Source organism: Thunnus maccoyii, chromosome 10 (genome assembly GCF_910596095.1).
Source record: "Thunnus maccoyii chromosome 10, fThuMac1.1, whole genome shotgun sequence".
In the NCBI taxonomy this organism is placed as follows: domain Eukaryota; kingdom Metazoa; phylum Chordata; class Actinopteri; order Scombriformes; family Scombridae; genus Thunnus; species Thunnus maccoyii.
The window spans coordinates 19,912,851-19,928,170 of NC_056542.1; the positions used below are offsets into that span (position 1 = coordinate 19,912,851).

At 40.6% G+C, this 15,320-nt stretch overlaps 2 protein-coding genes across 5 annotated transcripts in view; both read left to right on the top strand.

Annotated features, from left to right (window-relative positions):
- Positions 1–146: 146 nt before the first annotated feature.
- LOC121905829 (glucocorticoid modulatory element-binding protein 1-like) lies at positions 147–8,331 on the top strand. 3 transcript variants are annotated; one of them, XM_042424360.1, is made up of 10 exons: positions 147–809; positions 2,018–2,159; positions 2,415–2,473; positions 2,876–2,997; positions 3,151–3,254; positions 3,826–4,010; positions 4,298–4,438; positions 6,319–6,456; positions 6,718–6,834; positions 6,919–8,331. In XM_042424360.1, the coding sequence occupies exons 2-10, from the start codon at positions 2,035–2,037 to the stop codon at positions 7,461–7,463; spliced, it is 1,536 nt and encodes a 511-aa protein (XP_042280294.1). In that variant the 5' UTR covers positions 147–809; positions 2,018–2,034; the 3' UTR covers positions 7,464–8,331. The 3 variants fall into 3 exon arrangements, with proteins under 3 accessions (XP_042280294.1, XP_042280297.1, XP_042280295.1); XM_042424363.1 differs by lacking the exon at positions 147–809 and adding an exon at positions 902–963; XM_042424361.1 differs by lacking the exon at positions 147–809 and adding an exon at positions 978–1,078.
- Positions 8,332–11,219: 2,888 nt separating this feature from the next.
- ptprub (protein tyrosine phosphatase receptor type Ub) overlaps positions 11,220–15,320 on the top strand; it is a 168,343-nt gene continuing 164,242 nt past the window's right edge. The window contains exon 1 of one of the 2 annotated variants that reach the window (XM_042423347.1): positions 11,220–11,672. In XM_042423347.1, coding sequence (XP_042279281.1) covers positions 11,603–11,672 — 70 coding nt within the window. In that variant the 5' untranslated portion in view covers positions 11,220–11,602. The remainder of the gene's footprint in view (positions 11,673–15,320) is intronic. The other variant, XM_042423348.1, reaches the window with a different exon arrangement.

Here is a 15,320-nt window from a genome sequence, read left to right on the forward strand (position 1 = left end):
CTATTGGCCGCAGGCGCAGACTCGACTTCCTATTGGTTCCTCAAGAGTGTCAATCAACGAATCCCAAACATTCCTTTCCCATATTAGGGAGGGTGTTCTGAAGGAGTAGGCTGATCTGAGACCAGCCGGTGGCGGTCACACTAATGGTTTACTTTCTTTACATAGACGGCAACACTGAACCTGGATCTCAGACAGCTATATTGTTATACAGAGACTATTTAATTAATTCACCGTGTCATAGGGTTGAAACGCTGCGTTTAAATGTCAATGTACTTCATCACAATATCTTGTCTATGTGAGTTATCGACACACTTAACATTTCTTCTCTCCAACTAAGAGCAAACCCTGCCCCCTTCTGGTGAAATACAGGCAACAACAAAAACACAACATTGATTTGAGGAGCGTTTATTGCATGAATAAAACCGACCCAATTAGGCCTCATATGAGTTATAAATGAGAAAACTAAGTGTGTGTTTAGCCTATAACCTACCACGAGGAAGCCGTCCATTAAAAAAAAAACATTATCACTATTCACTTTGAGGTGAAAAAACATTTTTATGAGTCTTGAAATCTGTCAGCACCATTTACTGCCATGGCTCAGAGGCGCTCAAACCCAAGCCGTGCAGTCTCACATAAGAGCAGTTTGACCGATTTGCACATCGCGTGCGAACTAACCGCTTCTCGTGACAGCGGGACAGATGCTTCTCAGGCAAATGCTGCCTTCACTGCAGGAAGTATAAGAGCAGCACGGCGCATGCTCGTGTACCTCTCTGACAAGCGGAGGATGAATTGTCCCCTGTTGTAAAACGGTGAGTAAAACTATGATAATGTTGATTTAAAGTGTGTTTTTAGAGTTTGGGTGTAGACCAGGTGGGGTTTTGTGCGCTCTCTATGGCGCGCGCGCCGTCGCACCGTTGTTGTGTGGTGTGCGTGCTGCCGCACCGACAGACGTCAGTTTGAGTGGTGAGGGAGTGTGAGAAAGGCACGCAACTGTCCGTGTCGGAGTTGGTGATCCAACAAAGGCTGCTGATAGTGTGGACATGTTGACCAATTTGTAATCTTCTCTTTGTATGGAAAGGTTGCTTATTTTGTTTCTCAAACTCGGAATAATAGACAGTTTGTAATTTAATTTCTCCTTCATTTCTCTCTGTGCTGTTGATATTGTCGCTCAGTGTATTTGACGCTTTAGCTGCTGCTTGTGTGGGACTGAAAGAAAGTGTTGTGGGAGGAATCATATTTTAATTAGTGCAGTCAGTAGGCTGTAATGTTTACATGACATTTTACATTTCCCTTTTTCTAATTCGTAACGACAGATTGTTGTATAGTGAACAGTTTATTCACATTTGACCCATCCACACTGAGTTTATGTGCTGTATGTGCATTCTTATACATTCACACGCATTGCCAGTGCATTAAGGAAAGGCTATTACATTGTACTTCATTATTTATCTTGGTAGATTTGATTACAAAAACACAAACAATTAACACTCTCTAGCGAAGTAAATCAATTGAAATTTGCTTTGTAGCATGGTTCAGCCATGCCAGAACAGGTCTTTTTGTGGTATCATATTTGTGGTAAAAAAAATAGTGATCCAAATGCAACAAGGTTGCATAACATAGTAGTGATATGATTTGATTTTAATAATTTCAGTCTAAATAAATGAAAAACGTTTATGACAGAGCAGTTTCACCTGTTGAAACCAACGTGGCTAGTCTACTGCCGTGCCAACTTTACAATTAAGGCCCAACCACCCAAGTTTTAGCTAAAAGTATAGACTTTTGTCCCATCATCTATACGGTAATGTATATTCTCTAAACTGATATAAGAAACAAGGCCCGCTCATGTGAGGATTATGTCATTTTAAGCCCAGTATGGATTAATCTCTATGACAGTTGCATGCCAGAAGACACTGTTGGGGGAGGCTTTCATTGACTTGTGTGTGCATTAAATAGCATCACTGCATGCATGTGTGTGATCTGGATGCTAACATGCGTGGTTGGCCCTGTGTGCGTGCAGCTCAGTGAGGAGGGGTGATGGCGGGTGCTGAGGTCACTGTGTCTTCAGGGGATCTCATGATGGTGAAGGAAGAGGAGGGGGAGTCCAGTGGCAACAACCATAAGACTCAAGTCATCCTGCACCTGCAGCCCATCTTGCACGGGTAATATGGAGGTTATCATATTAAGCAAATCTTATGAAATCATTTTACATCAATGCTTTTTATATTCAATTTAAGACTAGCGCAAGTAAAAAAAAAATACAGCAGTAGGTTATGAAGGGACAGAGAAAAGCACACAGTGGTTAGAAATACAATATTTATCAACAAGTATTTTTCAGATAAATTGAGAGCTGTTCAACTCTCTGCAAGCAAGAAATGATTATTCTTTCATATGTGACAATCTGTTGCCCTCTGCAGGGTAAATGATGACAGTGTTGACACCAGCACTACAGTCTTGGCCATAGAGACTCACCATGGTAAGTAACACTGAGACATTTCCCTTCACTTCTTACACAAAAATACATGTCAAATCAACAACTTATTTAATACAGCAATTATATTATGCACTTTGATGATCAACCTCTCATGTTATACTTCAAGCTACGCTATTTAACAAACACAAATTACTGAAGAATATTCATATGAGCCTCCTGGGATGCGATGATTGACTGATGATGATTTTGTTGCCGCATGATTCCTGCTTTCATCAGCACCCAGGGGGGAATTTTTGTGAATGCTGTGCACAAAACAATCACGCTCTCCTGATTTTACTTTAATGAACTTTGATGTGAACTGTTTTGCAATGTACAGAAACACAGTGCATACTGTAGCATTGCTGCAGGTGACTGTGATTTATGTTTTTGGCCTGTAATCTTTAGATGACAGTAAAGCAGAAGGAGAGGAGGTCGAGTATGGCTACCCCATCACCTGTGGAGCAAGCAGAGCTGTGTTACTGTTTAAGAAGTTTGTGTGTCCCGGAATCAACGTTAGATGTGTCAAAGTAAGTCCATGCCATATGTTTAGTGTGATCAAATGGTGGGGAATTATAAATTTATTAATACTGTAGAATCGTCAGATTTTCTCTGCCACTTTAGTCTTGTTCCTCTCTTTATGTATTTACAGGAACACATTCTTTGTTGTCTTTTGTTTACAGTTTAATGACCAACTCATCAGTCCAAAGCAGTTTGTTAACTTGGCAGGAAAAGCCACCCTGAAGGACTGGAAAAGGGCCATCAGACTGGGAGGGGTTATGCTCAGGTAGACTGATGAAAGTAAAATAAACACCATTTGTCTGTGTGTTTTTCCTCTTTGTCATAGCTGATAGTGAGACTAATGCAGGTTAACTGTCAGTGTGGACGACCTTCCTTCACTGTACTCTGTTGCATTGTGGGTTAAAGAGTCAGACTTAAAACTGCTCAATCTAATGCCATAACAGCACATTTCACTTCTATAATTTGCACTTGTGTTGAGTTTGTGTCTGTCTGTCTGTGCTGTGTTGCCAGTACATTCCTTAAGTAGTCGGTAAGCAGCATTATTATGGCAGCGGCATCAAATAACATGTCATCAAGCTGCTGAGTGATACTTCTCACCCCTTTATCGTGTTTGCACTTGTTGTTAGTGTGAGTCAATACACCAACTCAATAGGCAATATCTTTTCTTTTCATCTTTACTCCTCTTGAGGCCTTTGTGTCAAGCAAACCTCCAGGAAGCTATTGCGCTTGTTCAACAAATCCAATCCATACTTAAACACCTCTCAGCAGCAGTGTAACAAAATATTTTCTTGGATACTCTGGTAGAATTTTTTTTAAAGTTGCTTCTCCCCATGCAGAAAAATGATGGACTCCGGCCAGATAGATTTCTACCAGCATGAGACCGTGTGCAGCAACACCTGCCGCAGCACTAAATTTGATGTGCTGATCAACAGCACGCGGCTTCCTCCAGGGACGTCAGTGCAGCCGAGCCCATCGTGTCTGGCTCTTGACCCTCTTGGAGGACAGGTGCCTCCCCTGACAGGTAGATTTCAGTTGGCATTTAAAGTTTGCTGCGTTCTCTCTCACATATGTTTAGGCTTCTTGTTCTGTTGTACCATTGAGATGATGCAGACAATAAATTTAAGAAACCACCTGGATATAATTTATCTTCAATACTGAAACATGAGTTATTTCTCACACAACTGAAGAAAAAGAGAGAAACAACTGGATTGGCTTATCAGTCTTCCCTCTGCCTACTCACGTTCACTTGTAATATGAGATGTTTATGCCCTTTATTTACAATATATGTTTTTTTTTCTTTCATTTCAGGAGAGGTTGTACATGATGCAGCAGAGGTAGAGGAGCCCTTGGAAGATAAGTTTAGTACAACAGCAGAGTGGAGCCCTGGTCCAGCCCGGCCCACAGCAGCCAATGGACATGCTGCAAAGAGAAAGAGGGCTGACACACCTGGTAAAGGATATACAGATGTTTGTGAAAACTAGGCAGGGAAAGAAAAACTTATAAAAGAAATGCAGCATTCAGGCTGAAATTTCAACTTTCATTGTATAAACTAGACTTACAGAATACAGCCATGCTAGCGGCTCTGTGAGGCTAAATGCTCACATCAGCATGCTAACATGCTCACAATGGCAATGCTAACATGCTGATGTTTAGCAGGTATAATGTTTACTATCTTAGTTTCATGTGTTAGCATTGATTCAGCCCTACACACAACATACAGCTGAGGCTGGTGGGAATGTGAATTAGTTTTGCAGGTATTTGGTCATAAACTGAATTAACTCAAAAGTACTGAGCAAATTAAAATTAAAAAAAAAAAATCAACTAATATTTCATCTTCTAGAGACCATGAATGCATGTACCAAATTTCACAACGATCCGACCAAGAGATATTTCAGTTCAAACCAAACATGTCAAAGTCAGCGGATCACCAACATCAATAGGATTCATCTTCTCAGCACCATGAATATTTGTACCAAATTTCATGGCAATCCGTACAATGGTTTTTGAGGTATTTTTAGTCTGGTCCAATGTAGCGGAACAACCGACAGACTGACATTGCTATCCCTAGGGCCACGCCATTACCATGGCTAAAACTAACAGGAAAACTCTAACAACTATTATTATTACTATCAGTCGTCCTACAGTCCTTCAGTGGTTTGCGTCATCCCTCTTGCAGCCGCTGCTGTTTGACACCTCTGATTCACTGAGTCAATGAACCTCTGAATCTGCAGTTGCGGGATGTTCTGCCATTCCTGCAGACTGGCCTTAAAAAGTTGCTGACCAGTGGCAGGGAGAGTCATGTCCCTTTATATTACCATCTGACGCAGCTGACATTTCTAAGTGCGGCTTTTTCTTGCCAGGATCTAAACTTTGATTTAAGGGCTTTTAAAGGTGACCTGATTAGGCATTGTTCCAGCGGGACCACAGTAGGTAAAATAGCCTCTATGGATCATTGTGTGAATGGCAAATTGCAGTGCCTCACTGCACAAACTGCATTAGGGCCTGAAACAAATAAACGACTCTCAGTAAACAGCCTATAACTACACTCTTCTATCTCCAGAAATGTGCTTCTTTCCATTACACGTTCCAGACATGGGAGAATAGATGAATTTAGCTTCAGATAGCTGCACATGGGATTTGGATATATTTTCATCTGGCATATTGCATTTATCTCGACAGACATTTAAGCAAACGTGTGAGTGGACGCGTTTCTTGCAAGATAAGATATCAAGCACCTCTGACATTTTATCATTCAGATATACTCAGCTTATATTTGGCTCAATTTTGTACAGATCCCAAGTCATTTTTCAGTTTTCCTCCAATCTTAGACCACCTATTTTCTAACCGATTTTCCTTCTCTTTCCTCTTTACCTCTATCACCCATTTAACATCCTCTTTCCAAGTACTGCACCCTTCCATTACCTCTATGTCCTCATATCCTTATTCTATTGTTTCTCCAACCCTGACATCCCCTCCTATGTTTCACTCTTTGCTTTATCACTCTCTCTGTCAGTCCTTTGACTCTCTTCAAATCTCATTCCCAGACTTTTCCCTGCTTCCCTTCACCTTCTCCTTTATCCTGCATTTCTTATTTATTTTGCTTTTCTACTCATTGTGTCAAATCTCTTTTACTGTCCAACTCCCCGGCGCACATAAGAATGCATACTCTCACATACATACACAAATCACCTCTATGATCTTACCTATACTTTCTCCTCTTTTGCTGTCACTGTCATTTTTAAATCCCCCCCCTCATACAATGAAAAGACAAATATACACAGAGCTCCCCACATATCATAATAATGTCCTGCCTATCTGACTGTGTCTAGATGGAATACTGAGCCTGTGGAAGGGTGTGTCGGACTCTGGGCTGATGGGAGAGGTCCTGTCCAGTCTCCAGACTGAATTATTAGCCACTCTTAAAGGAGTGGAGGTTCGCAGCGAGAAGGCCAACCTGCAGGAGACAGGTGAGACCCACGCTGAACCACTGGGCTGTGAAAAGAATTGAAAGAATTGTTTTGATTTGATAAGTCAAGAAAAAAAAAAGCAAATCAAATTTAAAAATGATTTTCAATAAAGGCTGTACAAGCCAAATTTGGTTTGAGAAGGAAATTCATGAACATTGATTTCTAATCCTGCACAATTTGTTCTGGACAAATTGATAAAGAATGATATTTATCATTCAAGCCTTGTACTGTAGCTGACTTTTGATTGTTTTGTTTTGTCAGATGCCATCATACTTAATTCCCTGTGTGAGATGTTTGGGATTTTAGACTCAGTGAAGCAAGCTCTGGACCAGAAGCGCATCCAGGATGAAGAGAATAAAATCCATGATGGTGTTCATGGTGAGAAAGCTGTTGAAGGAAACATACAGTACAAACAGTAATATCCTGCTGGATTGTGTTAACGACTATCCTGTTTCTCCTTAGAGTTGGATGAGATCTTTGAGGAACGGAGGAAGCAGGCTTGTGTTAAAAATGCCTCCCATAAACACGCATCCCTGAAACACTTTCGACCTCAACGTCACAACCCGTCAAACAGCCAAACTCAAAACTTGCTGTCACCTGTCATCACCAGCCCTGTGATCCAGCCTCGGTCTGTTTTGGGTTTATCTGCGGCATCTTTCGCTCAGATTACCATGAACCCTCGGCACTTCACCCACTTCTCCGCCTCCGGTGGCCAGCGTCATCATGCTGCAGGTGGCAGGATGGACAGGGACGACCGAAGTACCACTCTGGAGATGGAGCATGAGCTCTGTGAGACGGGGAAGCGGGAGAAGGTTCACAGGCTGGGACAAGAAATGGTGAAGAAAGAGAAAACCTCAGGGATCCACAAAGAGCCTAGACAGAGAACTGTTATGATTCAAGAAGACCCTCACCTTAGAAATGAGGTAGTAGAGGAGACAGAGAGCTTGTATGATACTGAAAAGTTGGTTTTGGGAAAAAAGGCATCAAAGAAACATAAAATTAAGTGAGAGAGATGATCCCAAAGGAGATGCTGTAGGACCAAGTGAGGGAATGTGCCTGAAGACTAAAATAAGCCTCAAAGAGAGGAAACGATTAAAAAACATTATTACTTTGTCAAACTGTACTTTCATTTTTATATACTGCAGTTACTTGCAGTGGTGTTAAAGGCTATTTTCTTTTGCACATTTTAGATGACCATTTTGGACACACTTTTATAAGATTCCAACAATCTCAAAACACTCAATTCTTGCTTGTCTACTGCAAGAACCATGACACAGTACTCTGAGTATATATTTCTAAATTTCAGTTTTAATACTCCTTTTAGATGTCTGTAAATCTAGTTTTTGATTCTTCAATGGTCTGTGGTGACAGCATTTTCCTTTGTGTACAAGTAGTTGTCAATTTTTTCTGGTGTTTGTGACAAGTTTTACCTTATACTTTTATAATTAAGTTTCTAATGATATTTGTAATAGAAAATACTTTTTTGTGAGTTACAATTGTGTGTTGAATTTTATATCATTTGGATTTATATATATATTTCACTCAGGCTTATATTTTTAGAGATCTATGCACCGGACACTCACTGCCTGAAGAATAGATGATTCTTAATTTTTGACAATGAAAACCATATATTTAGTAATTATTGTGACTGTTGAAATGTGCTGTTGCTTTAAACAGGGTGCTGTTTATTAACATGTGCTGCAAATATGTAAACTTGTGAATTTATTTTTCCCCTTCCTTTTACTATAGAAAATTTATAAAGCTGGAAAATATGTTATACACATCAAAGTGTGGTGAGAAGTGCACTAACGGTCCAGAATGACCCTGTACAATAATGAACACATTTTAAAAATAAAATCCTTTATGTTTGAAGTTTTAACATTAACAGTGTTTAAGCTAAGTTCGCAAAAGTCAATTCATACATCGTTATTTTTCATTTATGTCAAGTGTCGCCTAGACACTTAATCTTGTTTAATTTATCTTGTTTTTCTCACAGTCAAGTTCAGCTAACATGAAAGCCAATTGGTGCAGTCTGAACAGTTTTTTTCTCTGATGTTATATGATTACCTACTTCACTCATAGAAATGAATTTAAAGGATAATTCAACATTTAATCACTCAGTGGAGAAAACTGCTGCTATACTGCTCCTCACAGTCACACAACAATCACTGATGTCAAATTAGAATTTTCTTCATGGCGATGGATGGAAAACTGCCTCTTGCGACATCACTGTTTGGTGAGTGTGTGTAAATGCACCATGCTTTAAAGTTTCAACCCACAGAAAGCAGCATAGCCGCAATTTTCTGCCCCGTGTAATTCACTGTTAATTTACCTTTTAAGGACCACACTGCATGCCAAAGCTGTGTGACAGACATTGATGGTTTGATAACCAGCCTTTGTCAGCCTCCCTCAGAACTGTAATATGTTATTATAAATTCATGCTCAACATTTCATGCACAGATGTAGTTGTTTGTCAGGGGTTATGAGTGGCAGCTGATAAAAATGCTCGATGAAATGACTTTTATCGCAGTGCAGCTGTCAGCATCCCCGCTGACACCCATCCTGTTGTTGAATATGAACAGTATTTTGCTACATCCTGTTAAGTTTACTGCAAATTGAACTATCATGGGGTCAGGCCAAAGTATTCCCTAGTTTAAATAGATTGCTACTCTGTGTCTTGAATACCAGGCTACAAAATGGCTGCCATGCATCAAGCAGGTGTAATTACAGGTGTTAGCCTGACATATGTTGCAGTCTTTTGGTTAAATTAAGTAATTTGCTGAGCAATCCATCTGTCATCTGTCATTCAGGGCTAACAACATTAGAGACTGAGATATGCCCTCATGTTGGAAGCCTTACATGTGTCTGTTGGCGCCCTGTAATTGAATCCACATCTTTAATGTTCACACACAACAACAAAATGAATGATGAATAGCCTGCATAATGGCATCTTGATCCAATTGGGCTTCCCGGGGCCCTAGAAAAATGTGCCAGTCCAGCCATGTTTTAACACCAGCTTAGTTCATGCAGGGGTGTGTGCAACATCAGCACTTGTGCAAGATGTTTCATTTCAAAGATGAATCTCAAGAGCCATGAAATGCTGTAATTAAGTACAAGAAAACACCTTGCAGCATACAACTAGTAGTGTAAAGAATTCATAACCGAATACTATAACACTTTTACACATTATATAGGACCGCCAGAGACACTGGCAAATATTTATCCATGTCAAAGTCAGAGTGGTTTTTCAAGTCTTTCTGTGCAGCTTTTACACCTGTGTTACATGTTGACATTTAACTTTGCACTTTGCATAAAATCCAAGAGTGATTTCTGACACGTATTCTCCAACAAGCATGGCCAGCTGTGAGCAGAGGAAAAAAAAAAGTAACCTCCTCAAATACAAATTCAATGCACACAACACGACAGACTATCAAATTTATGGAAAAATATGCTTTCCACCTGTCATGAGGAGGCATGAAGGCATGCTTATCTGTCTGTCCTGTGTGAATATGCATGTGAAAATATGACTAAACTCAGCAGCTAATACGACAAAACATAATTTTCTTAGTATACACTATACATAGCTGGATTAATTGGGTCTCAGATAACTGATATTTTAAAATGAGTTTAACACAAGAATGGATATATCATTGTTCATGCAGAAATGGGAAATTGCAGGTGTTATAAAAATATAGCCCATATGCAGTACGAGGGCATTTAGCTGGTCTTAATAATGAGTATTTTCTCAACCTGTAGCCATTGTTGTCAGACTGATAATCCTGTACCTGTGCTGCTGGGTGCAGGGGAGGCTGGGTCAGGAGTGAAGATTAAGAAATTCCTCATTAAAATTAAGCCAAATGGATGAAAAGGAAGAGAAATATATTAGCACCTTGTCATTGTGTCCACACACACACACACACACACACACACACACACACACACATAGGTTTACTTAAATCACTTTTGGGATATTTACATAGACTAACATTCATTTCTTGAAGACTTATGCTAACCATAACCACTATTTGTCTACACCTAACCTAACTCTAACCTCCCACCCAAAAATCAGCATTTTACCAACTGGGGACACGTCTTTTGTCACCAATTGCACAAGCTGTCTTCAATCAGCTGGTCTTGAGTCTGGTGTGTGTCCCTGAAAGTGACTTAAGTCATAGCCACACACACGCGCAAGGTCGCGCAGCTATACTTGTTAGGACATTGCATTGACTTCCATTCATTGTGGACAGCTGAACTCTCTTTCTCAGAAATGATGTTTTGCCTCATTAGGACTGAACTTTGGTCCCCATGTGGACTACTGGTCCCCACAAGGTCGGTGTTTGTACCAGAAACGGCCCAGTGAGATTAAAAAAAAAAGGCATCTGCACACACAAACACACACACGTTTTTTTTAAAAATATTATTTAGAAGAACATTATTCATTTATTTATTGTACATAAGTGAATGCAACCCCAACCCTTACCCTAACCCACCCTAACCCTAACCATTATCATGATGAAAACCAAGTCTTGATCCTAAAATGTAATGGTTTACCTCGTGGGGACAGGCTTTTTGTCCTAAAAATGGAGATTAGTCCCTTCAGTGTGAATATGCATGGTTATTAATATATTTCCCAGCCCTAAACCTATCCTTACCAATTTTAACCCTAAAAAAGTCATGAATCTCAAATAGCTGTGAAGAAGCGAATGAGCCAAAATATCCACCTTTTCCAAAAAATGTCCCCACGCTCAAGGTCTAAAAAAACTCCCGTTGGTCCTCACAAAGACAGAAGTACAAGATCATACACACACACAGTCTGGGGTTTTGCTTAGCCGACGTTTGAACACCACATTGTTGTTGCTGAATTTGGCCGCTTGGAGTCGCCCGGCTCATACTTTGCGTCCTTGTGGAGTCGTGGAGGCTGGGAAGGAAAGTGGGTTTGAGAAAGAAATCTCTCCCCTGAACTGTTTACCCTGACGTCAGTTTGCAGAACTAGCTCTGCCCTGTCTCTCTCAGTGTCTCCGAAACTCCACTCACTGAGAATTGGAGGAATAGATGGGCTCGGCTCTACAACTTGCGCACCCGGACCCCAAGGACTGAATGAAATGATTTCTTCTGCACGTTTAAAGTGGACTAAAAGCGCTTCACGATGAACACCTGCGCCTTTCTGTTGATTTTGACTGTTCAGATCTACGCCGATGGCATCGAGGGGCCAACAGGTAAGGCTCATATTCATCTCGATCTCCTAAACGCAGTTGGAAAGTTTTTACATTTGGATGAAACTCCACTGAAAGCAAAAGCGGAGCGAGTCTGGTGAGGATGCCAACTTTGCGCCTCTGTTCCCAAACACCTTTATCTGCGGTTTACTGCTGCTTCCCGTGACTTACAAATGGAACAATATTAATGCTTTCAGCAGAATATAAAAACAAATTCCATATTAACTTTGTAAAAGGGAGAATTAACTTTTCTCAGAGCCAGTGTTCCTGCCGAATAATGTGTGTTATTAGGATATATACTGCGTCTGGGTGTTCTGTGGAAAGCTCCTATTTCCCCAAACAACACAATTTACTGCGCTAAGCTGCTTCTGGTATTTGTTATTGCTCACGCATATTTAAAGGCGCCAGGTAGCTTAAAAGGTGTTTGACATTTGTGAGCCAAAGTTAGAAATCAGTTCATTCAAACTGAACATCCTCTACACTCCAAATACCTTAAGACAATTCAATCAATATGTGTGAGCACGGATCTCCCAAATCCCAACAGCCTGAACCAATCTGTGATGACATCCAGAGACTAAAACCTGGAGCTGCTCCATACTGGTGTTGGGTTGCGTATTATTGGCTGTGTGACTCCTTGAAAGTTTACATTCTGATTAGATTTGTAATGCTTAAAATCATATCCTCGTAATACTATTACAGGATGGAGCTTTTAACTGTGGCGATGTGTGAATCATCTAAGATGAGGGAAATGACATATTTCATGTTAATTGGTTTGTAGAGAAGGATTTCCCTCCGTAAAAGTCCTCTTTTCTGTTTTGTGAGCAAACAAGCTGGATTGTAGTATGATGAGAATGTGTTTTTCAGATAAAAAATTATCATAGTTATGCAATTTCTCAAATTGTTTCCCAGCAGTATACTCTGTCTTTTTCCCCCGCATGTCATTTTTGCAGTAGTGTTCCAGAAAGATAAATGAAAACTGAAATCAGCCACTTATCAGAGCGAGACAGAGAAATGGAAAGAGAGACACAAGGAGTGGTCAAAATAAATATCTTTGATGTGAATTTAACACAGACCTTCATGGTTTAAAATCTGCTTTTAGTTACTGAATTCTTACCATTTATGCTGTGTAATTATTATGATATACTTTGGACTTGGGCCTGTGCTAGTCTTTGTGACACACACACTCACACACACTCACACACACTCACACACACTCACACATTCACAATCTTACCCATGTAGATCATAAAACCATTGTAATATTGCAGTAACATTAACACTGGAGGCTGCTTTAACACCATATAATAATACCACACAGTGCTTGTCACACGCGTGTACAAAAAGCCTTGTTATAGTGACACCACAGTGACTGGATATTTTTCAAATTTAAATGTGACTAATATATTTCCCTGCCTGTGCTACTATATGATGAGAAATGTGAAAACTTATTAATATAAGTGAAAGAAGTAACAACAACAGCCAAAAAAAACAAACAAAACCCTGCGAGCAGAATGTGTATTGTCACGAGCTGAATGGAGCAGATCATTAAGAGGAATGGGCTGAGACATATGAAGGATTAAATCACACACAGGTAATTAAAAGAGCTGAATGGAACAGCGACGCTTCACTAAGGCTGTGTGAGAGTGTCTGTCAACAAAAATTTACACAGCGTCGGTTTTTTAGTTAGTTAACTGGAGTGTTGCGAGCCTTGCCATCTGCGCTTTTACCTTCCCATTAGCTGCTAATAGTCAACACTGCCAATTTTCAACACTGCCAATTTCTGTGGCTTCTCCTCTACATGACTGATCACCTGGCCTGACTTCCCTCATGCTTCATCCTATAGGAGGAGCATAAACGCAGCCTTGACTCCCACAATCCTCAGAATGTCTCCTTTGATTAACACTCTTCGTTTATGGCTCTGATTGTGTGAGGACCACACCTTAACCTTGAATGCTTAATAACAGTTAAAGCTCTGCGCTCCGTTGGGGATTTCTTGCCTTTTTCCACCCGATCAAATCCATATTTTCCATAACTCTTCCTCCTGCTGCGGTCGGTCCAGGCTGTCAGTTCAGGGGAAGTGAAATTATTAGAGGCTATGAAATATGGAGGCTCTCTGCTGCACTGGACTGACTGCAGTGTGGGTGATAAGAGGAGTAAAAAAAAAAAAAAATCATATTCACATATTTGCTCAGATACAAAGAGGTTATGAACATGAAAGTCCAGTCCAATTCTGGGTGTGGTTTTTTTCTTTTTTTTTTTTTTTTATGGTGTAAAGCCCATTCTGACACTCTTTTCCTCTTCTGTTGTGGAAATAGAATGGATGCTCACTTACCATCTGTCTCCTCTATTAGCAGCAAATGTTGTCGACTGAGTGGTGTAATTATCCCGTGTCTCATGTATCATTTCCCAGTTTGATCTCAAGTTAAGGCAGAATATATCCTTTTTGCTTATTTCAGTGAATAAGATAACACTTGGAGTGAGATGAAAAGGACTGTGGAGCCCAGACTGTCTAGTTAAAGCATGGCATGGAATGAATAATACTTAAGGGCTTCAAGTTTACACTGCATCGACACCAGCAGCACTGGGAAACATTATATATACTGCAGGACCACCAGCATGTATGAACAGAAAAAGATATTAGAAGATAGAGCAGATATTAACAGGTGACACTGATATATGTAGCAAGCAGATCATAAGGGAGGCACTAAAGAGACTAAACAGGATACTTAAAAAAAGAAGACAAATCTATTTTTTACATGGCTACAGTTGTCCGTACACAATTTAAACGTGCTTGCTGTACCAATTTATTGCAAAGGGTAATCATAATGGTTGTATGTTTAATCTCACTGCAGCTATTTGTAGCTGTTACATTTTGATTCTTGAGAGTCCATCAGATGTATTCACTATAATAGGGCATCTATTTGAATGGGGGAAAAAAGAGTTTGAAAAATGCATTTTTGAATTATTGTAGCCAGGTGGGGAAAAAAAATGGAACCATTATGTAGAAAATGTTGCCTTGGACCACAGACTTACAGCAAAATCCACAAAGTGGAAGTGTTCCCTGCAGGAGCCAGGCCACCATCTGTGGATAGAGGGTGAGGGAGCGGGGGGGGGGGGGGATTGGGCCTAGATCAGACTGTCTCCTCTCCTGAAAAGGCTGGTTGATTTCCATCTTTGCGGGATCATGGGCGGTAATTCAGAGAGCAGATGGAAAACTTTGCAACAAGGAGGGTGGGGATCTGGGCGGAAAGAAAAAGGGAGAGAGAGGAGCTGAGAATGACAAAGGGATTTATTCAGATGGAGCGTCAGGATGTTTTGTTTTCGGCTCTGCCGGACGCTCTGCCCTCAGCACTAATGTGTGTGTGATTAAACAGGGTGCTTATGAGAGGAGTCCTCTGCTCTGTGGGCTGTCTCTTCTCGTTTCTGTCTCTGATCTATTGTAATGTGGGGCTGTGTGGAAGGGAGCCAGCCCACACTCATCTCACGAGTCTAGAAGATGAAATATATCCATGTACTATACGTGTTCAAGGATGCCAAGTGATGCCATGATTGGTCCTCATTGCCGTGTCCAATCTGGGGCCTCCTCTGTCTTGAGCTGGTCTCATTTCTCACTTTGTTGCGATGCATCTCACCTCAGTTTGTGCTGTGCTG